At 40.1% G+C, this 25,887-nt stretch overlaps 1 protein-coding gene across 1 annotated transcript in view; it reads right to left on the minus strand.

Moving 5' to 3' along the window:
- The window catches only part of LOC126199057 (probable ATP-dependent RNA helicase DDX10), a 99,200-nt gene that overhangs the window by 27,185 nt on the left and 46,128 nt on the right, over positions 1 to 25,887 (minus strand). The window contains exons 9-10 of the mRNA XM_049935768.1: positions 20,159 to 20,335; positions 13,144 to 13,397 (exon numbers count right to left, since the gene is read on the minus strand). Coding sequence (XP_049791725.1) covers positions 13,144 to 13,397; positions 20,159 to 20,335 — 431 coding nt within the window. The remainder of the gene's footprint in view (positions 1 to 13,143; positions 13,398 to 20,158; positions 20,336 to 25,887) is intronic.

The raw sequence follows: 25,887 nt of genomic DNA on the forward strand, positions 1-25,887 counted from the left end.
TCAATTTTAACTTGTTATTCAGCTGGATCCTGAAGATTTTACATATTGCGTTTCAGCACCATAGCTCATTATTGGTTGTGTGAAATCACGTAATGTGAGTCTTTGTGAGATTAAGACTCAAACTGTTAGCTGTGAACCACTTTTAGGCTTTCATCTGAGATGTGCCTGCCAAGGTTGAGTGTGGACAACTGACTGGTATGCCTCTGTCATCAGCAAACATTACAGTTTTTGGAGAGCTCTTTAAAGTCACTGGAGGATCATTTACATAGGTTGGTTCGTTGATTTGGGAGGAGGGGACGAAAAGAGAGGTCATTGGTCACATCAGATTGGGGTAGGTCAGGGAACGAAGTCAGCCGTACCATTTCAAAGGAACCATCCGAGCATTTGCCTGAAGCAATTACCTAAATCAGGATGGCCGGACGCGGGTTCGAACTGTCCTCCTCCTGAATGCGAGTACAGTGTGCTAACCACTGCGCCACCTTGCTTGATATTTATGTAGGTTAGAAACAAGAGGGAGCCCTGTATTGGCCCCTGTGGAATAACAAGTTACGTTCCCCCTGTTCCAAGGTTAGCTTTATACCTGTGACACATTCTGTCAGCTTTCTTTCATGAACATATGATTCCATCCATGCAAGGGGGGGACACCATTAATTCCAAAATGCTTTAGTTGTGAACTACATAATCCAATACTTTGGGAAGGTCACAAAATATATGAACATGGTAAGTGTTTTTGTTTATCTCTGCTGGGACTTTGCAAGGGGAGTCTTGTACTGTTTTGTCTGTGGACAATCCTTTACAGCAGATAAACGGAAAGGCAGTTAGCAAATCCTGCTCAGTTAAAAGAATCGATTTTCTGCTACATGTCCCTTCCTCAAACATTTCAAAAGACTGAAAGAAGTGAAATAGGTCTGTAATCGGAGGTGATTTGCTTATCTAGAGTTTTACAGATGGGCATTATTGCAGTATATTTTAGTCTGCCATGAAATAAGCTCTGGAACAGTGACTGATTACAAAGGCAGCTAAGGGGTAATCCTATGAAATCATCATAAAATTTTAATATTCTGCTAGAAACAACATCATAGTCAGCAGAATTACTGCTTTTTTATTGATGAAGTTTCTTATCTACTTGGGGCTGAATTTTTGGAACTAATGTCTGTCGCATGGCATTTAAGTATCAGGAAGTCGTTTCTGAAAGTATTTGTATGGAGTGTAGCCATGTATGGAAGTGAAACATGGACGATAAATTGTTTAGACAAGAAGAGAATAGAAGCTTTCGAAATGTGGTGCTACAGAAGAATGCTGAAGATTAGATGGGTAGATCACATAACTAATGAGGTTGAAGAGGATTGGGGAGGAGAGAAGTTTGTGGCACAACTTGACTAGAAGAAGGGATCAGTTGGTGGGACATGTTCTGAGGCATCAAGGGATCACCAATTTAGTATTGGAGGGCAGCGTGGAGGGTAAAAATCGTAGAGGTAGACCAAGAGATGAATACACCAAGCAGATTCAGAAGGATGTAGGTTGCAGTAGGTACTGGGAGATGAAGAAGCTTGCACAGGATAGAGTAGCATGGAGAGCTGCATCAAACCAGTCTCAGGACTGAAGACCACAACAACAACATTCAGGTGTAGAGGCATGTATGATGATGTGTTCATTACACTGGTCTCCCTCTGTATCCCTTGTCTGGCAAATGTAAGCCACTATACACAAGGAATTTTGTATACTCCTTGTTTCCTAATGCCAAGATTGTCTCTGACATGATTCAACAAATTCCTCAGTTTTGCAGGGGACAAAACAACACATCTGCTATTCTGTCTGCTGAGGACTCTTCCAACATTAGAGGAAATCCTTAAAAGTATAGAAAGTATGCTATGATAAAGGGTGCCTCTGTTTCTTCATTTTGTTCCCTTATACATACTCATTTTTGCTGGAAAGTGTGATTGTTATATCTGCTAGAATAGCCATTCTGTTGGAAAACTGAGCTAAGGTGTTGAAGCTCAGCTGGCAGGCTATCAGGATTGGACATGATGCACAATCTGTGAATCAGAGTGTTGCTGCTTCTGAGTAAGTGTGTACGGATATCACATAGCATAGGTCATCAGTCTCTCACACACCCCCACAAGAGAGAAGCTCTGTAACCAATCTGTCTGTGTATAGAGTAAATTCTGTGTGCAAGTGTGAGAAAGTGTACTTCATGTTTGTGTAGCTTGCATCTGAGGCAGAACATGGGAATCAGCCTGGTATACAGATAGTGGGATGTGGGAAACCACCTAAAAACCACTTGTAGGCTGGCCAGCACACCGATCCCCCCCCCCTTCCCCCCCTCTCTCCAGACACTCATGGACCAGGCAGATTCAGTCTTGGGCAGGCATATCTCCACGACCTAGAAGCAGTCACATTAAGATGCACAGCTACTTGGGTGGGTATTGAAGGCTTTCAAAAGAAGACTAAAATGGTGTGGATACTGACAGTTGCTACTTGCCAGCATTAATCAGTAGCTGTCAGCTGACAATGTTGAGCAGATAGATGTATAGTGGGATTTATAAAAAGTAATCCAATGGCAGACCCAAGAGCCATAGATCAAATGAATCTGTCTGTAATCTGAGGGAAAAGCCTGAAGGATCATAGTAAATATTTTCCTTCATCAATACAATACGAATACAGGTGTATAGTTATATCAACAATGCAGGAAAAGATAGATTGACATTAACCGTAAAGAAGACAATTTAAGTTGCAGACAGGCACAACTGAAAGACACCAAGCAATCTATCTTTTCCTACATTGTTGATATTCCTATCTGGAGTGTCCCTTGTTTAGTACATAGTTACAGAATGTTCATCCACAAGAATGGCAATCTCACAAGCACTTTAATGGGATTAATGTGAAGACAACCTGCAAAATATATGAGCATAATAATACACTGAAGTTGAAGAGAGCCACCAAAGCCGTACACCCGAGATCAACTTGGTATAACATATGCTTGACTGTGTGGTACTTGAGTGAAAAACAATGAGTAACTGCACGACACAAGTCAGTGGCATTAATTGTACATAAAATGATGGTGGGAAAAGAAGCATTCTGCAGTCGGCTTAAAATGGTGGTTCTCTAAATTTTCTCACATGTTCATAAAAAACAATGTTGTTTTTCCTCCAGGGACTCCCATTTGAGCTCCCAAAACATCTCCATAACACCTGCGTGTCGGTTGAACCTACCAGTAACCAATCTAGCAGCCCGCCTCTGAACTACTTTGATGTCTTCCTTTAACCCAATGTGGTAAGGATCCCAAATACTCAAGCAGTACTCACGAATAGGTCACACTAGTTCCCTATTCGTGGTTGCCTTTATAGATGAACCACACTTTACCAAAATTCTCACAATAAATCGAACTCTACCATTCACCTCCCCTACCACAGTCATCACATGCTCATTCCATTTCATATCACTTTGCAACATTATGCTCAGATATTTAAATGACATCACTGTGTCAGGTAGGACACCACTAATGCTGTATCTGAACATTTCAGGCATCTTTGTCAAAATCAGAAAGGAGCACACTTTAAGTTGTAACTATTGTTGTGGAGAGAGTGTGTGGCAGCATCAAGAATCATGGTTGTGACTTACAAAAATCTGAAGAGAACATGTTTCAAGCTGACTATTAACATGGATGGTTGTGGCTCTTCGAAATCTGACAGAAGCATTCTTGAGCTCCCCCCTCCCCGTACTCATCTACATTAATTTACATTTTTCTACATTTAGAGATAGCTGCCATTCATCACAACAACTAGAAATTCTATCTAAGTCATTTTGCATCCTCCTACTGTCACTCAGCTTGCCCACTCAAAGTGAGCAGTCAAGTGTTTAGCACACATTTTCACACACTCTTTCTACAAGAGCTTTTCCCGTCAACTGCAGCCTTTTTTGTTAAATGCAGTTCATCTGAGATAAAGTTTCTACACTTTTAACCCATACATTAATTGCAAAATTTTTATAATATTTAATTTGCTTCCAGTAAACAAAGAGTTTTTTAATGCTACAACTAACCCCACAATTTCCTTTCTGTAGCTCCACTGTGCCCCATCGGTACGCTTCTTACGAGCAAAAGACCTCTCGCAGTTCAACCATACTTCAAATATCATCTTTCTCTAACTTTGTATCTGTGTGACCTCACGAAGCAGTTCGCACACCATAGCTGCAAACTTAATTGACAGAAATCACGTTGTCCACTTACAAGAGAGCACTTTCGCAGGCTGACAGTATCTGCTTCAATATTTCAGACTGGCAACTTAATAAGAAAACGGAATGCAACATAAAAAATTATGGTTGCCTACTGAAGTGTTTAAAGATTGAGAAAGTTCACTGGAACATTAAAAGTTCGTATATGTAAAAATATAAATTCTCTTTTAAATTTTTCTTTGGGTTGTTTGCACATGATCCCCATCACACAGCCCCATCCCCTTTGTCTCTGATCCTGTCAGAAGTATCTATGTAACACTTATTACAGGTATATGGCAGCTTAAATTACTGTTTGTTTTTCACAGCCAATACAGTATATGGTCCAGAGACATTACAGTTATGGAGACTTTGGGATAGGCTACAGGTTGTTCCATCACCTCAACATACATTCCATACTCACATTTGGTGGCTTCATCAACTCAATCAAATTATCAACTGCCAACTTGACCTAGACATCAGCTATTACTAGAGATCATTCTGTCACTTCAACTAATATTCTGTAATCACATTTATTGGCTTCACCTATTCATAATCATATTATTACTTTCAGATTTAAATTAGACCAAGGGTAATGCTACAGGATATTTTGTAAACTCTGCCACCAATATTCCTCATACCAGACTACTAATACTATTTCACCATGAGTAGTGCTGTATATATCAAAAACTGAAATGCCAGGATGCTACAATAGCAGAAAACGAAGAAAGGGGCATCCACTTAAAACACAGAATGAAGGCATTCATAACTGGATGACATAGCTACTAATAAACCTTTCAGGATGTGAGGTCGCGATCTAAGAAACTTTCCCTTCCTGATGTTTCGTCCAGGACTGCGCTGGACATCCTCAGAGGCACTCTTTCACTGAGTCTTGTCGACCGATCGATCAGACATCCAAGAGCGACATGAATACTGTACGAAAGGAGGCATGGTCAAAGTGAGATGTGATGAGCAGAGATAATCCTTGTCAGAGATAAAACTTAACTATCAATTGTCATCTTGTCAAAGTAACTGTCTAGAAATTCTGCAGAGCTACTGTCCATATGTCGCTAAGTTTCATTGCCTCTTCTTTCCTATTAAAATTATCCTGATTCTCATAAATTTCAATGTCTTCTCTACATACCCATGGATAATGATTTGATGTTGTAGATAAAATTTCTGTTTTACAAAACTTCACTTCGTGGTTTATCGACTGAAGAGCATGCTCTGCTACAGCTGATTTCTTTATTTTTCCTAGTCTGCAAAGACTTTTGAGCTCTTTTAGCAGTGTATTTACACTCCTCTTGGTAGTTCCAATATGAACTTTACCACATGTACAGGGAATTTTGTATACACCACATGTCGACAGAGGAGGGCATTTATCCTTCACAGATCGGTGTACTAGACTTATTTTCTTTGTTGGTCTAAAGATCGATCTGATGTCATGTTTCTGTAAAATCTTACTGATTTGATCCGTTAACTTTTTAATAAGAGGGAGAGAAAATGTATTTTTCCAGTGTTGTGGTTCATCTTTGTCCTTCGGTCTTCTGTTCCTTGGTTGCAAAATTCTCTTTACCTCTTTCCCTGAGTATCGTATTTACTCGAATCTAAGCCGAACTCGAATCTAAGCCGCACCTGAGAAATGAGACTCGAAAACAAGAAAAAAAAAAAAAAAAAATTTCCCGAATCTAAGCCGCACCTGAAATTTGAGACTCGAAATTCAAGGGGGGAGAAAAGTTTTAGGCCGCAAACACAAATCGAAACAAAGTTGGTCCATTGTAATATGAGACACAATTTAGGTCGAATGAATGACGATACAGCTACAGTAGGTTCGAGTCGTAAGCTTAGCAGTTAAGCTTTACTGGGTAGCCATTGCTACGCGTCACGCACTTCGTCCATATTTATACAGGTACCTTTCCTTTTTCACGTCTGGTTTGAATTGATTGCTTATTTTGCTTTGATCTGGTAAGTGCCGTTCTCTTTGTTATAGGTGTTTACGTCACTCTAAGCTGAAAATGCATTAATGTACTGTGTCATGAATTGTTTGTCGCATTCTAATATGAGTGTATATGGCCTGTCCCTGCTCGTGGCATGGCTTGTTTTCGTGCGCGCTACCGCCACTTACAATAAACAAAGAGAGGAATCATTTCATTAGCAAAAGAACGGCAAGAGATTGCTATTTGTTGTTACCTACACTGCTGCTTTCTTTGATAATGATCAACAAGAACCAAATAATACACTGCTTTTGATAGAAGACGTTCTGAACGAGAGTTTAGCGAAAATTTTTCTCAGTTTGAAAATCTTTGCAGACGCCTCTTCAGTACATTACATTCTGCACAGAAATTAGAGTCATCTTAGATTTAAAATCTAATCAATTGCCGTGCTTCATTTCTGACTGTATCACTATTAGGCATAAGAATAATACGAATATAAACATGACATGATATGTATATTCTTCCGCGTTTGCTGTTGTCTCACCCTAGTTTCGTAGTTTATTAGGCAGGCAGGATTTAAATGAGATAGCAGCAAACATGAAAGAATACATGGCAAAATATTTATAATTGTATTATTCTTATGGCGAAGAGAATACTGTATGTGATTCACAATTCATAAAAGTTCCTATTAGCAACCATCTCTTCTCACAGGTAGGAAAAAATTCAAAACGTGGGGTTGGCCATATTGACAAACATCCCAAACAGTCTTGCCAGTCGGATTTTCGTAGTACATTGAAATGCTGCTACATTCGAAGATGAACCATACAGAATTTGTATTTACTTCGTTGGATAATGTATAAAATGAAGTGGTCGAAACTCGGGGCGGAGAAGAAGGCTCGTCTTCCACCCTTTTTTTTTTAAATTTATTTACTGACGCGGAGGTTTTGGCGCTAGTATTTATCTTTGTGCCTGCAAAGCATGCCTATGCAGCATTACCTATATTCGACGGCAGAAGTCACTTGTGGCGGCACCTACCAACATTTTTCAGAACTTCCGCTTACTTAGCACTCGAATCTAAGCCGCCGGTGGTTTTTTGGATTACAAAAACCGGAAAAAAAGTGCGGCTTAGATTTGAGTAAATATGGTACCCATTTTTCCCAAAAGCCTGCTTCAGATGTTTTATTTCAGTGGCCAGGTGTTCCGACGTGCATATTCATCTGGCTCTATTGACAAGACGTTTAATGACACCTCTCTTTTGTTGTAGATGGTGAACCTTTTGACATCAGGACAGTACAAAAAACTTATGAAGGACCCTACAGCCAGCATACTGAGGAAAACAAATAATCTGATTAAGTCATCTACTTCTATTCAAAAAGAAGATAAAAGAGCTTTGCTGAAGAGTGAAACTATGTGTCCTAGACTGGCATACCCAAAATTCATAAAATAGATTTTCCTTTGAGACCCATAGTTAGTGCAATCAATTCTCCCACGTATAAAATAGCAAGGTATCTCGCAACTCGTTTACAACCATATATTGGGAGAACTGATTCATATATAAAAGACTCGCGTCATTTTATTGAGAAACTTGAAGGACTAATTTTGGCTCCTGAGGATATTCTTGTAAGTTTCGACATAGTGTCCTTATTCACTATGATTCCAATTAATGAAGTTATAAAAATCATAACAGATATTTTCCCAGGAGATTTGACCGTTCTTTTTAGACACTGCCTTAATTCAAGACAGTTCCAGTGGGACGATGAATTTTATGAGCAACTTGAGGTGCAGCAAGGCGTAACCCATTAGGCCCAGCAATTGCTAATTTATACATGGATAAATTCGAATAATTGGCCATGGACAAAGTAAATAAAAAACCATCTTGCTGGTACCAGTTTGTGGATGACACATTTTTGGTTTGGTACCATGGTAGCTAGGCTCTTGACGAATTCTTTGATCATCTTAAATAAAGTTAATCCAAAAATCCAGTTCATCATGGAAATGGAAAATGACAACAGAATATCATTCTTAGATGTTTTAGTCATGAGACAGTCCGATGGAAGTTTGAAACATTTCTGAAAGTAACACATACAGACAGATATTTGCATAAAAACTACAATCACCATCTACAACAAAAGAGAGGTGTCATTAAACGTCTCAATAGAGCCAAATGGATATGCACATCGGAACACCTGGACACTGAAATAAAACATCTGAAGCAGGCTTTTGAGAAAAATGGCTACTCAGGGAAAGAGGTAAAGAGAATTTTGCAACCAAGGAACAGACGACTGAAGGACAAAGATGAACCACAACACTGGAAAAATACAGTTTCTCTCCCTTTTATTAAAAAAGTAACGGATCAAATCAGTAAGATTTTACAGAAACATGACATCAGATCGATCTTTAGTACACCAATCTGTGAAGCATAAATGCCCTCCTCTGTCAACATGTGGTGTATACAAAATTCCATGTACTTTTGCTAAAGTTTATACTGGAACTACGAAGAGGAGAGTAAATACACGGATAAAAGAGCTCAAAAGTCTTTGCCGACTAGGAAAAATAGAGAAATCAACTGTAGCAGAGCATGTACTTCAGTGAGGAAACCACAAAGTGAAGTTTTCTGAAACAGAAATTTTATCTACAGTGTCAAATTATTATCCATGACTATGTAGAGAAGCCATTGAAATTTATAAGCATCAGCATAATTTTAATAGGAAAGAGGAGGCAATGAAACTTAGTCACATATGTACAGTAGCTCTGCAGAATTGCTAGCCAGTTTTATCTTTGACAAGATGACAATCGATAGTTAAGTTTTATCTCTGACACAAATTATCTCTGCTCATCATGTCTTACTTTGACCACACCCCATTTTCTAAAGTATTTATGTCGCTCTCGGACGTCTGACCAGTCAGTCGGCAAGACTCAGTGGAGGGGAGCTTCTGAGCATGCCCAGCGCAATCTTGAGCGACATGTCAGGAACAGAGGAGTTACTTGGATCACGACCTCTTATCCTGAAAGGTTTACCAACAGCTACATCCACTTAATGTAATTTGTGAAGAATCTGCCATCAATACCAAAATTACTTTGTATCAATCTGTAACAAAAAATAATTTAGACAGATCCAATAATAACTGCTTCGACATAAAAAGTGCCTCACACACACACACACACACACACACACACACACACACACACACTAAAAACATCCAGACGCACCAAATGAAGAAAATGGATAATACAGAAACATTCAGACAGAAATTTATATTCTGAATATCAGAAACATCTATATGAGGCCAAAGCTGTTTGCAAAGATATAAGGCATATAAATCGTATTTTCTGGCTAAGAGCTCATCATTGCTACTAAATACTATGCTACAATTAGTTAGCCCCAACTAGACAAGCATACACACTGCAGACATCTGTGCTATACTGTGAAAAAGAGCAGCATGTGGATGTCCTATAGTTAAATTTAGCTGAAGAACCTTCAGTGATTTGGAATGACTCAAGGTGTACATTAACAAAAGACAAGAAAATCACAAAAAAACAATGAAGTATCATTTCAGTGCTTATGCTATTCGTGCTTGTTCCAGTTAGCTTTTGTCACTGAGCACCCACAAATTCAAAAACCAAACACACAACTTTAATCAAATAAATTATAAAAATAGCTGCTATTTGGAGAAAATCTGCTGCTTTCTCAGTGACACGGAATTACAGCTGATTATCTCCTATTCAAAGCTTAGTGTTTATTAAATTACATTGGTATTGATGTGATGTTTAAAGCTTTCAGGCGTACTGATTGTTCCATAAAAACACGGGAGAACTGCCGGATATCAGTAACGTCCTGCCACGGCGTCAGAGATAGTATGGGCACAGTGGATCAAGGTTTTGAGAACACCCATTGTTTCTGCTGGATGGTGGCAACTAGTAGCTTGTAGATACAGGTATGTATGAGTGGGCTTTCATTACACTGAGTGACCAAGTGTGCCATCACTCTTCCGTCGCACCAAGACGTCTAAAAATGGCGACGGAAGAGTGATGGCACACTTGGTCACTCAGTGTAATGAAAGCCCACTCATACATACCTGTATCTACAAGCTACTAGTTGCCACCATCCAGCACAAACAATGGGCGTTCTCAAAACCTTGATCCACTGTGCCCATACTATCTCTGATGCCGACAGTCTTCAAGCGGAACTGGAACAACTGCAAAAGTATTTTTGAAGAATGGCTTTTAACCTAGGCAAGTGAACAGAGTGAAGAAGACCTACTAACGACGGAACAAGGAAGAGGAAGAGTCCTTCAGGTCGACTGTTTATCGACCATTTATTGGGAATATTTCTTCACAGATAGGCAGAATATTGAGAAAGTATCAAGTGAGAGTCATCTTTCACCCTCCTTCCAAAATTTCATCACTGGTGGGATCCGTTAAAGACGACCTGGGCCTGCGTAAATCAGGTGTTTACAAAATTCCGTGTGAATGCGGCAAATCATATATAGGGCAAACAACACGAACTGTGCAGGTACGCACTGTGGAACACCAACGGCATACTCGCCTTCTCCAACCCACCAAATCCGCAATCGCCAAACATTGTATTTCCACAGCATTCCATGAATTACAATGACACAAAAATTTTGGCCCATACATCAAACTTTTGGAGCTCGATTATCAATGAACCTGTGGAAATAAGATTGTCTGACAACGAGACTCTCATCAATCGAGATAACGGTTGTCAGCTAAACTCTGCTTGGAATCCTGTTATAGAGAAACTTTGTAGTCAACGTAGTTATCTGCATAAAGATGGAAATCGACCTGATACCGATACGCCAGGCGTTCACTGTGGAGGGCGCGAGGCGCAGCGCACGGAGCCGTTATGAACGCGTACGCTGAGCAGCGCATGCGCAATGTCACCTCAGTACGGCTTTAAATAGCGGAGCTCAGCGCGTACTTGCCAGTACTACTACAGTGGCACTCACCTGAAGGTGGCCAGAAGACTCTGCGCCGAAATATCGTGGCAGGACGTTACTGATATCCGGCAGTTCTCCCGTGTTTTTACATTGGTATTTTTCAATCGTGAAACAACCATGAAAGTTTCACAAGAACAACTTGGACCCTTATTATCAAAGTGGTATTCCTAATGGAAAGGGTTCATTTTACAGCGTTGGATTATTTCACAACAAGCTTTGGTATATCTCAGAAGAGTTACACATATAAGTACTGGGGCATGTCTTGAACAGTACTGAATCAAACAACATAGTGCAGGCTTTTATCAGGCTGCATATCTGTGAAGCTCACTAGATGTATCATAGGCAACACCTGTGGGGCTTCACTGAATAGGACATACAGTCTCAGTATTGATACCGAAAGCTGCTAAGCGACAAAGTATCTTACCACGCTGGGGTGAAAAAAGTCATGGGTCAGCAATATGCTCACAAACAGATGGTGGTGGTATCGCATACACAAGGTATGAAAGAGCATTGCATTGCTGGACCTGTCATTTGTAATTAGGTAGTTCATGAGAAAAGGTTTTCAATGTCATTATGGCTGCATGTCATGAATTAACAGGTTCTGAATGCAGAATGATAGCTACAGCTAGATGCATGGGACATTCCATTTCAGAAATCATTAGGGAATTCAGTATTCCAAGATCCACGGTGTAAAAAGACTGCTGAGAATACCAAATTTTGGAATTACCTCTCACCACGAACAATGCAGTGGCTGACTGCCTTCGTGTAATGACTGAGTGCAGTGGAGTTGGTGCAGAGTTGTCACTGTTAACAGACCAGCAACACCGCGTGGAATGACAACAGAAATCAATGTGGGACGTACAAAAAACGTATCCATTGGGACAATGCAGAGAAATTTGGCATTAGTGGTCTACGGCAGCAGACGAATGACGCAAGTGTCTTTGCTAACAGCACAACATTGCCTGCAGTGCCTGTTCTGGGCTTGTGATCATATCGGTTGGACCGCAGATGACTGGAAAACCATGGCCTGGTCAGCTGAGCCCCAATTTCAGTTTGTAAGAGCTGATGATAAGGTTCGAATGTGGCACAGACCCCACAAAGCCGTGGATCCAAGTTGTCAACAAGCCACTGAGCAAGCTGATGGTGGCTCCATAGTTGTGTGGTCTGTTTTTGAGTCCTCTAGTCCATCTGAACCAATTGTTGACTGGAAATGGTTATGTTCGGTTACCTGGAGGCCATTTGCAGCCATTCATGGATGTCATGTTCCCAAACAATGAAGGAATTTTTATGGATGACAAAGTGCCATTTCACCAGGCCACAATTATTTGTGATTGGTTTGAAGAATAATCTGGACAATTTGAGCAAATGATGTGGCCACCCAGACCATCCGACATGAATCCCAATTACCATTTATGGGAAATTATAAAGAAGTCAGTTCGTGCACAAAATCCTGCAACATTTTCACAATTATGGACAGCTATAGAGGCAGCATGGCTTAATATTTCTGCAGAGACTTTCAACAATTTATTGAGTCCATACCACATCGAGTTGCTGCACTAAGCCAGGAAAACGGAGACCCGACATGATATCAAGAGGTACTGCATTAGTTCTGTCACCTAAGTGTAGTATTCACTAAATTACATTGGTATTTTTCAATCATGGAACAACTATGAAAGTTTCACACGAAGAACTGGGACCGTCACATTCAAAGTGGTATTCCTAAACGAATGGGTTCCTTTTATAGTATTTCCTTATTTTACAACAATCTTTGGCACATTTCAGGAAAACTACACATATAAGTACTGGGGCATGTCATGAACAGTATAGAATCAAACAACATTGTGAAGGCTTTTGTCAGCCTGCATATCTGTGAAACTCACTAGACGTATCATAGTAAACACTTGTGGGACTAAACTTAACAGGACATACAGTCTCGGTACTGATACTGAAACCTGCTAAACAACAAAGTAGCTTATTAAGTTATAATGTATGAGTGAAACTCCAGTGGGCCCCAGAATCTAACTAACTGAAGCACAACTCACCACCGAGTGTCCAGTGCATGTCTCCAGCGGCACCAATACGGTCGTGGTCACTCTCACTGCTGCTGTCATCTGTCTCATCATGCTCAGAACTAGCTGCAACACTGTCATCTTCCACTGGAGCATCCACAGAATGGCTTGGAATTACCACTCTGTCCCTTCCAGATGCTTCAAGCATATGTAGCTGCTTCTGTCGCTGAGCTTTTTGGTACTTCTGTAGGAATCGAATTCGTGGTGGTATAGCCAAACCTAGGGACCTAAAAGAGGACAAATTATGTAAAACTAATAACCAACAATAAATAAACTTAATCAAAATTGCAAATATAACAGGTAATTCACTTCCTCTCTCAAGAATAAATAGGTGACACAGAAACCTCAGTTGTTAAGAATGATAATACAATAAGTTATGGTGAAAGGTTTTACACCTCTATGTACATAAATTGTACATAATAGAACAGTGAAGTGGAAACCTGAGAGAACATCTACTGAATAAACAATTTGGTGGCCGCAATTCTACAAACTACCGAGCTCAGAAAATATCATCATGACATGTTAGCAAACTGCACGCATTTCAGCAAAGAACTTGCAGCAACATCAGTGTATACCCATAGCATCACAGCTGTTTGGCATTTGAGACATGAATTTCACTGGAGGCCATGCAGCATTCTAGAATCAACCAAGGATAATATCAACTTATGTTTATAATCATAAAATACTATGTGATGAGAAGGCAGTACATGACAGATTGTGTACAAGAAAGGAGTGGCGTGGGGAAAAAGTAAAGCTAGGCAGTGAGAAAAATGTAGCAGAGGTTTGGGCCAGGAACATTGTGAGAGTGCAGGATATGCTGGAGAGAGAATTCCCAACAGCATAGTTCAGAGAAACTTAGGTGAGAAGGGAGTATCCAAATGGCCTGTGTAGAGAATCAGCTGCTGAGGTAATTTGTGTTGTAGTGTGCAGCGTTTTCAGCAACTGGATGGTCAGATTTGTGGTTTGCTACGGTTTAAGGGTGGGCATTCATCCAAGTAGACAGTTGGTTACTTGTCATGCCTACAAAGAATGCTGTTTGGTAATTGCAGCATAGCTGATCTATAACACGGCTGCTTTCACGTATGGCTGCGCCTTTTATTCAACAGGAAATGCCTGTGACTGGACTGCGGTAGGAAGTGGTGTTTGGGGCAGGTCTTGCACCTGGGTTAGCCACAGAGGAATGATCCGTGGGGTGCAGCATTGGGAGAAGGATTGGAATATGGATGTACAAGGATATTCTGTAAGTTGGGTGGGTGGCAGAAACTTGGATGATGCGGGTAGGATTATAGGTAAGAAATCCCTCATTTCAGGACAAGAATGCTACTTTGGGTGATGAGGGCAAAAGTTTGTATAGCATATACCTTGACTTAGGGCATGACAAGAGGTAGTCAAAGTTCTGGTGTAGGGTGTGATTGAGCTTTTTTGTTCAGGTTGATAGCGGATCATCAGAGGATGTTGACAGGTGACTGGTTAACAGGTTTACCAGTATCGAGGGAGGAAATCAGTTATGGATGAGCTGGGTAGGATGTGGTCTGTCACTACAGGCTCTGGCAAGGTTATTGATTATTTTGAAAAACACCTGCTTTTCACTGCAGATTCAGCACCTACAGATGGTGACGCTGTAAGGAAGAGACTTTGCAATGGAATGGGTGACAGCTGTCAAAGTAGTGGTACTCTTAGCCATTGGCGTGCTTCATACAAATAGACATAGACAGATATCAATATCTAAGAAGATGGGTCACTGAGTTGAGAAAGACCAGATGAAAGGAATTTGGGTTTAGGTCAAGGGATAAAGACCAATGGTCGTCTTTGATCTGAATCCAGATCCTGAAAACGTCATCAGTGCATCTGATCCAGACAATGGTTTCATGTGTTGAATGTATAGGAAGGACTCCTCCAGATGGTCCATAAATAAGTTGGCATCGGATGGTACCATGCAAGTCCCATGGTGGTACCACAGATATGTGTGTGGGTTTGGCCTTCTGGAATGTCCAATGTGACCTTTGGCAGCTCCTCAAGGCCTTAGATCCACCCCAAAACCTGACACATGAATCCATCTCTTTCCTCACACTAACAACCCCCCCCCCTCCCCTCTCTTGCACCCGTGCCTTCTATCTACTCACCAAAATCCACAAACTCAACTGCACAGGTCTCCCTACTGATCACCCACCTTTGTGCTGGATACAATGCTCCCACAGAATGAACCTCTGTCTTTGTTGACCACCACAACCAACCTCCCATCCTTCATTCAAGATACTGCTCACTTCCTTAACTGCCTTTCCATAGTTCCTGTCCCATTATCACAATTATTCCATCCTGGATTTTCCATTGTCAGATTACATGTTGGCCTTTGTGAGTGCACTTGTACCCATGGTCTTGCAGCCCTGGAACCCAGCCTTTTCCAACATCATCATGATACTAAACCCACCACTTCTTTCCTAAACCTCCTGGTCAACAACAGTCTAACCCACAAACATATGAACAAATCCATGGTAACGCCACGGATACATGCACGGCACCATCCTGTGCCAACTTATTTATGGGCCATCTGGAAGAATCCTGTCTACCCAATCAGCACCTAAATCCCTTGTCTGATTCGGATTCTTTGATGACATGTTCATGATCTGGACTCACGATAGGGACATACTTTGTTTGCTCTTTCCTCCAGAACCTAAACACCTACTCCCAAATCCACTTCACCTAATTCTTCTTAACTTACTGAGTCACCTTTCTAGATATCGATCTCCACCTTTCAGATGGTCCATAAACATATCTGTTCACATCAAGTACACTAACCACCAATAATACTTCCATTTTGACAACTGCCACCTATTCCATGTCAAAAAGTCTCTTCTCTACAGCCTTGTCATCCATGGATACCACATCTACAGTGGAATGAAGGAGTTGTTTAAATGTACTAATAACCTTACCAAAGCTTCTACTGACAGATAATATCCTGTCCAGCTCATCCATAAACAGATCCCTCACTGCGCCTCCTCCATTAACACCAGGTACCAACCAGGTACCTGTCAACCAGGTACCAACCAACACTTCCCTAATCATCCTGTATCACCCTAGCCATAAAAAGCTCAACCAAATCCTTCACCATGGCTTCGACTATCTGTCATGATGTCCTGAAATGAAGAATTTCTTACCTATAACCCTACCTACATCACCCAAAGTTCTGCTGCCCACCAAACCTACATAATATCCTTGTCCACCTTTATTCTAATTCCTACTCCTAATGCTGCCCCTGATGGAAACAGACCCCCCCCCCCCCCCCCCCACACACACACACGAGCGCGCGCGCATGCGCGCAAATGCAACTCACTCTCACTCACATGGCCACAGTCCCTGGCTGCTGAAGCCAGCTAGAGACTCTGGTCATTGTTTGTATGAGTTGCTTTTTGTGAGAGTTTTTGTACGTGGGCGGGGGTGTCTATTTTTGACAAAGGCCTTGTCGGTCAACGAAAGCTCACATTTTGAATGTCTTTTTTTAGGCCCATCTGTGACTCAGCATCTCTGCTATATGGTGAGTAGCAACTCCCCTTTTCATAATGTTGTTACATTCCATCTTAGATATTCCATTGTTTGATTTTATGTTAAGGAGTGTCATTCATTTCTTTCTTCTCCATGAATGTTTCAGTGATGCATCTCAGCAATCAAATGGCAGTCCCAACTCAAGTCGGAGGCTGAAGAAATGCATTGATTCAGAATTTTCTTCTGAGAATATTTTCACTTTTGACATAAAAGGTCATGTGCCAACAGGAAGAAGGTGATTGGATAATAAGCTGAAGGGGGTTCTACCAGTTATACAGTTATGGTGTTCATCTTTCCCTTCAGATATGGAAGTATCTTCTTGTAGGGCACTATCTTCTGCTACATATGTTTTTATGCCAGTAGCAACACTCAGTTGCCTGCTAAACATGTGAAATACTCATTCTAGTTCAAGTTATTTTAACCAAGCATGTTTGATCGAAATTATGGGGCAAGGGAGGGGGGGGGGGTTGAGAATTGTCCCCTATTTTAGATAAGGTGAGTGTGGTAAATGTCTTTTGTTTTGAGTTCTGTGATATCCAGCTTAATCTTTCATGTAACACATTTTTAGGTTTTACAAAATTATTTTTAGTTCAGTGATCAGCCAGCCACACAAATAGTTGTAAATTTAGGCTTTTCTCTATTAATCTTCGTCCGTAAAGAAAAGGAGAGAGACAGGTGGTTAGAGGAAGTAATCTCTATGTTTGCAATTTATTTTAAGGTAAAATCGTAATGTGATACTATTTTCAACATGCTCAACTGTAAGTATTTCGATCCGGCCACTAAAGACTGATATTGAGCAACAACAAACAGGATAAAATAACCGTTGCATCATCACCACCACTGTTGGATAGTTATTATCTTTATTTGATGATTGTCTGCTGTTTAATACTTTTTCTACTTGGCAAGTAATATTAGTGATCTACTCTGTGTACCCGCAGACATATGTTGTAAAAACAAAATGTGAAAAGCCCAAACATAGGTTGTTGTACCTCCGAAAGTCGCTGGAGATTGCACGGATGAAAGCAAAATGGGAGGATACTTATTCACCACTTGATGAAATAATTGTTAGAAAGTCTTGAGTCCTGATTGCTACACAGTTTTAAACCAATTTTAAACTCCCCACAGCTATATTGGAAAGCCTTTACCTTTCAAATGAATGAAAGGCAGCATAAATCTGAATTCAAGAACCATATGTTTCTTGCATTAGGCTCAAACCCATTCTTCTCTCTGGGTCAGCCGATGACATTAAAACTGTACAGGTTAGAATGTTACTCGAGGGACTTATCTTAGATCTGCTTGTTTGCATTAAAACATCATATGGTATTTTATGATTCTAAACATAAGTTGATATTATCCTTGGTTGATTCTAGAATGCTGCATGGCCTGGCAGTGAAATTCATGTCTCAAATGCCAAACAGCCATGATGTTATAGGTATATACTGATGTTGCTGCAAGTTCTTTGCTGAAATGCATGCAGTTTACTAACATGTCTTCCTCCTCCTCCCTGTGGGCATTCCCCCCCCCCCCCCAAATGTTCCTCCCCTCTTGTTTTTGTCCCTTCCATGTCTCTCGTCATCTCCACCTTCCTCTCTTTTCCCCCACTCCCTTTGCCCCCCCCCCTCCCGTTTCACTCTTCCTTTATCTCTTAATGCTCTACCCTCTGAACTCCTTTCGTATTGTTATGGAGCAGCTTACTCACCTACCAGAAGATCAGATGAACTCCATCCTGTTACCCGCTCCTTGCCTTGTTTGTCCTTCCCTATTCCCTTGCCACCTTCATCAGCCTACACGATAATAATTAATAACCTGTCTTGTTAGGGCCGTGGGAGAGTGTGTTCCAGTGTCTGTGTGGTTGTTTGTGTGAATGTGTGTTCTTTTATTATATAAAGGGGAAGAGATCAAAAGCTAGTGCGAATACTGTTTTCTGTTATGTTTTTCTATGCTCCACACATCAGTGTGCTGTAGGTGAGCAATTACCATTCCCTAATAATACGTATTTTTCCCTCCAGCAATCTCCATTATTATTGTTAATAAACAAAAAGAAATGGTTTACATCAATTTTTATCTTCACATTCATTTTTGCTTACTACCTAAGACAGTTAAATGTGGTCTCACTACATTTAATAACAACAACAACAACAACAACCACCACCACCACCACCACCACCTCCTCCTCCTCCAACCCCACTATCATAACCTTCATTTGTAAGCCTACTGGCATTTCTTTCTTCCTCCGCCTCCTCCCATACCTTCTTTTGAATCTGTCATGATTTCCAAGAAGGTGGTCAGGCAGTGAAGTAAGTGAAGTGAAATGGGCAGCATTAAATTTTATTTCTTGGTTGTCACAATTATTTGGCTGTATCTTCCAAATATGTTGTGATTTGTGAAGTAGTGGTTCAGTAGGAACGAAGAACATAGCTGTCGCCCAAATATGCAGTCAATTTAGCATCTATAACAATGTGAGAATGTGACAATATTCTTCATATCTTGCTTCCAAGCATGTTGTCTGTTTGCTGCTTTCTTACTGGCTCCATAAAACCAGCAGATAGAACACCCCTTTCCCTCCCATCATACTTGATGGAGAATGTTGACAACATTGACCCTTATATAGACTTTTACTGTCTCCAGCAGAAATGTATGCAATTGTTGAGTATTTGTCCTATTTTAAAGTCAGTTCAATTTCGACGAGAAATGGATTCAAACAGAAGTTTAAATGAGGTACACGTTTACAAAATATCAAAATACATGGTATACATCATTTGCATGGGTGGCAGCAAACGAATTTTGCTGTCCACTCACCAGTCCCCTCCCTCCCCACACTGGTCCCAATTTTCAGCCAAGCTGATGTTACTATCCCCCCCTCCAATTCCTCAAAATTCTTCAAAATAAATCTTAATGTGATCTCCATTGCCAAAGCTTCATATGTAAATGTATGATGCTCCATATACTGATCTATTACACAATTTAAAAACATTGACATCATCAGTGGTAGTTTAACAAGCAAATGTAAGATAACTCTGTATTTTTCTAATGACAAATCTGGGGAAAGAACTTCATCTTAATAGGTAAGTATCGCATTTTGTGCAAATAAAATGACTATAATGTATATTGTTTACATTCTGGCAGGTGATTTTTCTCATGCCTTTTTGTGATTAATTGTTAACACTGCACTCAAGTGTAAAAACATTTTATAATAAATATTATTTATCAACTAGGAACACAACAAAATTATAACCACAGTACTTGTCTGCTGCTGAACACCTTTTCTGTTTGATAAACAGTGATTATTCACATACGTTTTGAATCATTCTGCACTTCCACTGATTTATTACTCACTACAGCATACAAAATGAGACAATGTGATGGAATCAGTGTTCTTTCCATACTTTAATCCTCTATTTAGTAACATCTAAATAATATTACAGTGTCTTTCATGTATCTTACGTACTTGGCATAAGCATCAGTATCTAGTGTTTCGATGTTGAACACTGCTTTGTCAGCCATTAGGAAGACAGACTTGAGGTAAGCAACAAATGCCCGCTGGGCACTCTCCTTCAGGGCAGGGTCCTGGGCCAGCAGAGCCTCCAACTTCCGCTGTGGCGACTGCAGCTTGTTTGGGTTAATCCTGGATATGAGAAAAAGTGAAATGCATCTTCTGTTAACGAAATTTGTGATCATACAGTCCTAATTTCAAGGTGAAAGTTGACCATAATGCTAAGGACTGAAAACATTGTCTACCGGAAGAAACTCAAGCAATTCACCATCAGGATATTAACTCTTATCTGCATTGAAAGAGTCTATATTGATGTTATTAGTTAAAATTGATCACGATCCATTTTGTATAAGGGCCACAATGATAAACTTTGAAAAATTTACATACTGACAATATGTCATCCCATGTTTCATACACAAGAGGCACAGGAAGGAGACAAAATAAATATGGTTAAATAGTATCCTCCACTACCCACTGTTTCATGAGTTGCAGAGCAAGGTGCAGAATTACCTGCAGACAGTACTTTGAATAACTATGCTATCATGCAGAATATGGGTTTAGTTCCAGTTTAGGGAAAGCCAGTAGATAAAAAACATGTACAGTGTAATTTTCCTAATTTATAGTTCAAAGGACTTAAAAAAATTCCAATAACTGAGAGTTCAATTTAATGAAAGATTCACTGACTAAAGTGGCACCAGGAACAAGCAAAAATAAAAAGTTAAAAAGTCATACTATAGTTTTTATTTTTTTTATTTTTTTACAAATGAGAGCAGAAAATAGCGACTAGGGCATAAATTAAAATAAAGCTGATTTTTTTACCTTCTAATTACTTTTTTTATTTAATTTAACATTTCAAATTAAAAACACACATACATTTCCAAGAATAAATCAGGAAATTTTAATTTCATTCAATTTTTCATGCTGAACAAACTGTGTTCAAAGCTCTCAATTTCTCAAAAAAATCTTAAGCCCAGACTAACAGTGAATGACAGCCTTTTTTAAGTATATAACCTCAGACAGATATGTTTTGTCCCTTACATTGATGAAGCAACAACAGTCAGTATTTTTCAAGTGGCAGTATCTGACTTCACCCGGTCTGCTTCCACCCTTTGATGACACTTTTCAGCAATCTTATCTCTCTGCTTCAGCACTGTTGACAGTATGGATGATAGAATGCAGAAACTTTTCATTATACCCTTATTTTAATTTTTAGTCTGATTAAAATTACTTGTCAGTTGACACTTCATGCATTGGAGTTTGTTCCCTCTAATCAGAGAGGCCCAATGTCACGACTGAACTGCTCATTGTTGTCAAACTGCCACAACAATGAATCGGTTCACTTCCAATTCCTTGCTGGGTTTTGTTTATTGATGTGTTTGGAACTTTAGACCCGAATTCCTGGCATCACGCTTTTAATTCACATTTCATCAGATTGATAACAAACATTCTGGTCACAAAAATTGGTGACTGCCAGAATAGCAGTATGCTGACCACAAGCCCCTCCACATCTGCATCCAGTGATGTCTACTGGCTGAGGACGACACGACATGGTGGTCGGACAGTACCACTGGGTCTTCCGAGGCCTGTTCGGATGGAGTTTAGCTCATAGATAACACACACACACACACACACACACACACACAAAGCCAACAAAATGCGCACCTTTCACACACAGAATGAACCAGTCACTGCTGGATCCTTCCGTGCAAAATACGATTCGGCATCACATATGCAATTATCACCATCATAGAGATCAGCCTGCATTAGATAAGCTTTGTACGTGAGGTCAAACTTCTTGAAGGCGGCAAATCAGAGTTGTGACTGCTTCTGGAAAGTCATAAATCTAACAGGATAATGCAGGACAGCAGCATAGCATAGTGGTTAACATACATTTCTGACGTTTAGAAGGTCACGTGTTAGATTCTTGTCACATCTTTGAAAATTTTCATTTCTAAATCATATAAAATTGAGTATAATTTTTATTCAGTTAATTGGTTTAAATGTAATTTTTTTCATTTCTAATAGTTTGCCGTGTCAGTTTCATCATTAAGATTTTACTTCCATAGGGATCCACACCCTCTAAGTGTTTAACAAAAGAATACACTGTCCACTGCAGGCGGTATTGTGTCTTTATTAAGCTGTGAGATAATTTTGGTGTGAGCCAATATCAAGCATATCTGCTATGCCATTTATTACATATCATGTCCATCACATTCTTTTATGCCACACACATACAAGAATGCGACGAGTACGATTTGTAATACGAGACATAGCAAATGTGCTCGATAATGGCTCATGGCCAAAATTACTTAATAGCAGAATTTTAATAAAGCACAATACAGCCTACAGCAGACAATGCATTCTTTCATTAGTTTCATCATTGTATTGACTTTTTCTTTGCTCCTATTTTTTTCTACGTATCATTCTTATAACCCGTAAATGGGACTCTTCATCGATTGTCAACAAGGCACCTAGTGCAGCCAGTGTGGGGATGTTTCAGATAACTAACGAAAGCGAGTAGTTACTGGTCACTTAAAATTAGCTGTTGACAGAGCACCTAACACTCCCATCATACCTCGTAGAGGCTGCTTCCAACATTGCTCCATGATATTCATTAACAGCACTTGCAAAGTGACCCGCTTTATTTGTGTATCGGCAATAACCGGGCAGTAACTGGCAGCCAACGTGGCAAAACTGTAGCAGCAAGTGACGGACATCACTTAACAAGTAATTTTAACCAGACTATAAATTCCACAGCATCCATAAACTGTTTCTTTTTGGTGAAAGTCACACACTTACATTTCTTCGCAGTAATTTTCACAACTGATATATGTATCATAATAATTATGGATCGCTCAGAAAGCAAATGTTTGTCATTAACAGCTGAATGGCAGAACAATTACCTTAACAATTGGCGAAACAATTCAAACTGCCAGGAGTCGGACAACTACTGACTTTGAATTCCAGACAGTTCGCAGAGCAGTATTAGCACGATAATTGCTTTGGTTTATCGAATATACAAAAACACACAGGATTTCTTTGATTTGTCAAGGATTTTTTAAAGTGACTTGAAAACATGTTTCATTATCGAGAGATTTGATTTATCAAGGTTCAATTTACCAAGAGTCAACTGTACTAAGGTGTGGCTTATCTGTGCAACGCTATATATTTCAGTATACTGTATTTTCGCTTCACAGAAACTTCAACTGTAGTACTCATTCATTAGTTCAGAATAGGGCAACACTATTGTTAACATTTGGAAATTAATGTTTCATTCAGGTAGTGACTATAATCATACTTATAGTTATGTTATTTTACATAAGACAGGCCCATTTTTCTCTCAAATTATTTATGTGACACAAACTTTGTTTTCACCAAGAGAAAGAACATTTCTGAGCTAGAAGAGGGGGAGAAAAAGGAGTGGAATTGCAAGGTCAGAAAGATATCATCAGGAGTGGAGAGCAATACAATGCAACATGTAACCCGAGATAAAAATTATAAGTTCAATTGGTATGCCTGCATGAGAATGTGACAAACTGGATGTTCAGTTATAGGATGTTGATAGTCAGTTTCATTGACAATTTGAGGATAGTTTAGGGACTTTTCCCATATTCATCTCATGGAATGTTGGCCCTGCACTACATTTTACACAAACAGTTCAAAAAAATTAGGTTCCAAAACCTATTTTTATTGCATTACTTATGGGAGTCAATGTTAAAAAAATAGGCATGAAGAGAATGCAATAAATCCATTAATTTGGTCAGACTGAAGTGTTATAATTAAATTAATAACAACAAATAGTATAGAATAAACTCTCAAGCGTTCAACAACTACTTCCATCATCAGTGTCGGGGGCTATTCTGACTGCTGTGAAACTGACAAAGCTCCCACATTTATATCCAAGTGACTGCATCTGATTCGCTGGATTACATCATTATGGCACAACAGGAATAGTGCGTACTGATGCAGTGCTCTCAATGTGCATAGATAATGTTTGTACACTCTACTTAGCATTTCTAGCAATGTCACCACTCACATCAGACAGTAAGTTACAAGACGTCATTTATTTTTTATTTATTTATTTATTTATTTATTTTTAAAAGAAAAACAGTGCCAGTGCTGCAGTTGGGCAGGTGGAGTAGGTTTTGGTGGGGCTAGTGATGGATGGGGTGGGTAGAGGAAGAGGGAGGCTGGAGGCAGGGTGAGGTATTGGGGGTGGGTGGCCAGTGGCTCTGAGAGAGGCAGCTGGTTTGGTGGCTAGGAATGTGGGGAGGGAGGGGTGGCAGGTATATGGGTTAGGCCGGTATTACACTATCCAATTTCTTTGTCAAAGATTTGATCAAAGATGTAATCAAATATTCCGTCAAATATACATGACGAAGATCTTTGACATAGCGCTAGAAGGGGTATTACACTGTCATCATATTTTTCGTCAAAGTTCAAGATGGCTGACAACAACAACTTGTTATTAACCACAGCAGCTGCATGTACCACAGTTGTACTGTGTGCACATGCGGGAGAGAAGCAGGGAAAAAAGGAAACATACCTGGGTGAAGCCATGGGTTTTACGATGACACGATAAATGCATTCAACAAAACTTGTTACGTGAACTTATAGTGGAGGACGTCAAGTCGTACATCAATTACTTAAGAATGGATGAGCATACATTTTTGTATGTGCCCAGTGAAGTGTATCATCATATCACAAAGCACAATATTCACTTAAGAACTGCTACATCTGCAGAAGACATGCTCACTGTAACACTGCGATTCCTTGCTACAGGAGAGGGTTGGGTTGGGTTGGGTTGGGTTGGGTTGGGTTGGGTTGGGTTGGGTTAGGTCAGGTCAGGTCAGGTCTCCAATCTTCTTAACCTATTTATGTATTCAGGGTGCCTCACATTGTAAAGCGCCTCATCGCCTTCATACATCTCTATTAATTTTGTAGTTGTCGACACACACCAACTGTATTTACTGGCCATGTTTATAAAAACAATACAGGCAACAGAACGCTGCAGCAATGCTAGCGCTCCATGTGGTAACATGTCACATTACAGTGAACAGAAGACAAGCGACTTATTTGATCAAATCTACAGCAAGGCCCTAGATTTGATCAAATATTGGACGACATTTGACAAAGTTCCCTATTACACCATCAAATATCTTTGACAAAGATTTTTGACAAAGGAATTTGATAGTGTAATACCGGCCTTAGGCACGTGGTGCACAGTTGTGGGAGCTGGTGGGAAGCAGCTCACACTGAAGGTGTCAAGTTGGGAGAAGTCAACACAGTGGAGGGAGGGAAAGCTGTCAGCTGGAGGGTGTGGGACAGCAAGTTATTGGAGATTGAGGCCAGGATGACTACAGGAGTGGAGGATACGTTGTAGGGATGACTCCCACCTTTGTAGTTCAGAGAAGCCAATGGTCGAGAGAATGATCCAGGTGACCTGTGTTGTGAAGCAGCCATTGAAACAGCACGTTGTGCTCAACTGCATGTTGTGCCGTCGGGTGGTCAACTCTGTCCTTGGCAACAATTTGGTGGTGGTCATTCATCGTGGTGGACAGCTGGTTGGTAGTCAAACCAACAACAAAAGCTGTGCAGTGTTTGTGGCAGAGCTGATGTACGACATGGCGACTTTCACACACGTCCCAGCCTCTGATTGGGCAGGATAAGCCTGTAATAGGACT

The sequence above is a fragment of the Schistocerca nitens genome, chromosome 8 (genome assembly GCF_023898315.1).
Source record: "Schistocerca nitens isolate TAMUIC-IGC-003100 chromosome 8, iqSchNite1.1, whole genome shotgun sequence".
Taxonomy (NCBI): domain Eukaryota; kingdom Metazoa; phylum Arthropoda; class Insecta; order Orthoptera; family Acrididae; genus Schistocerca; species Schistocerca nitens.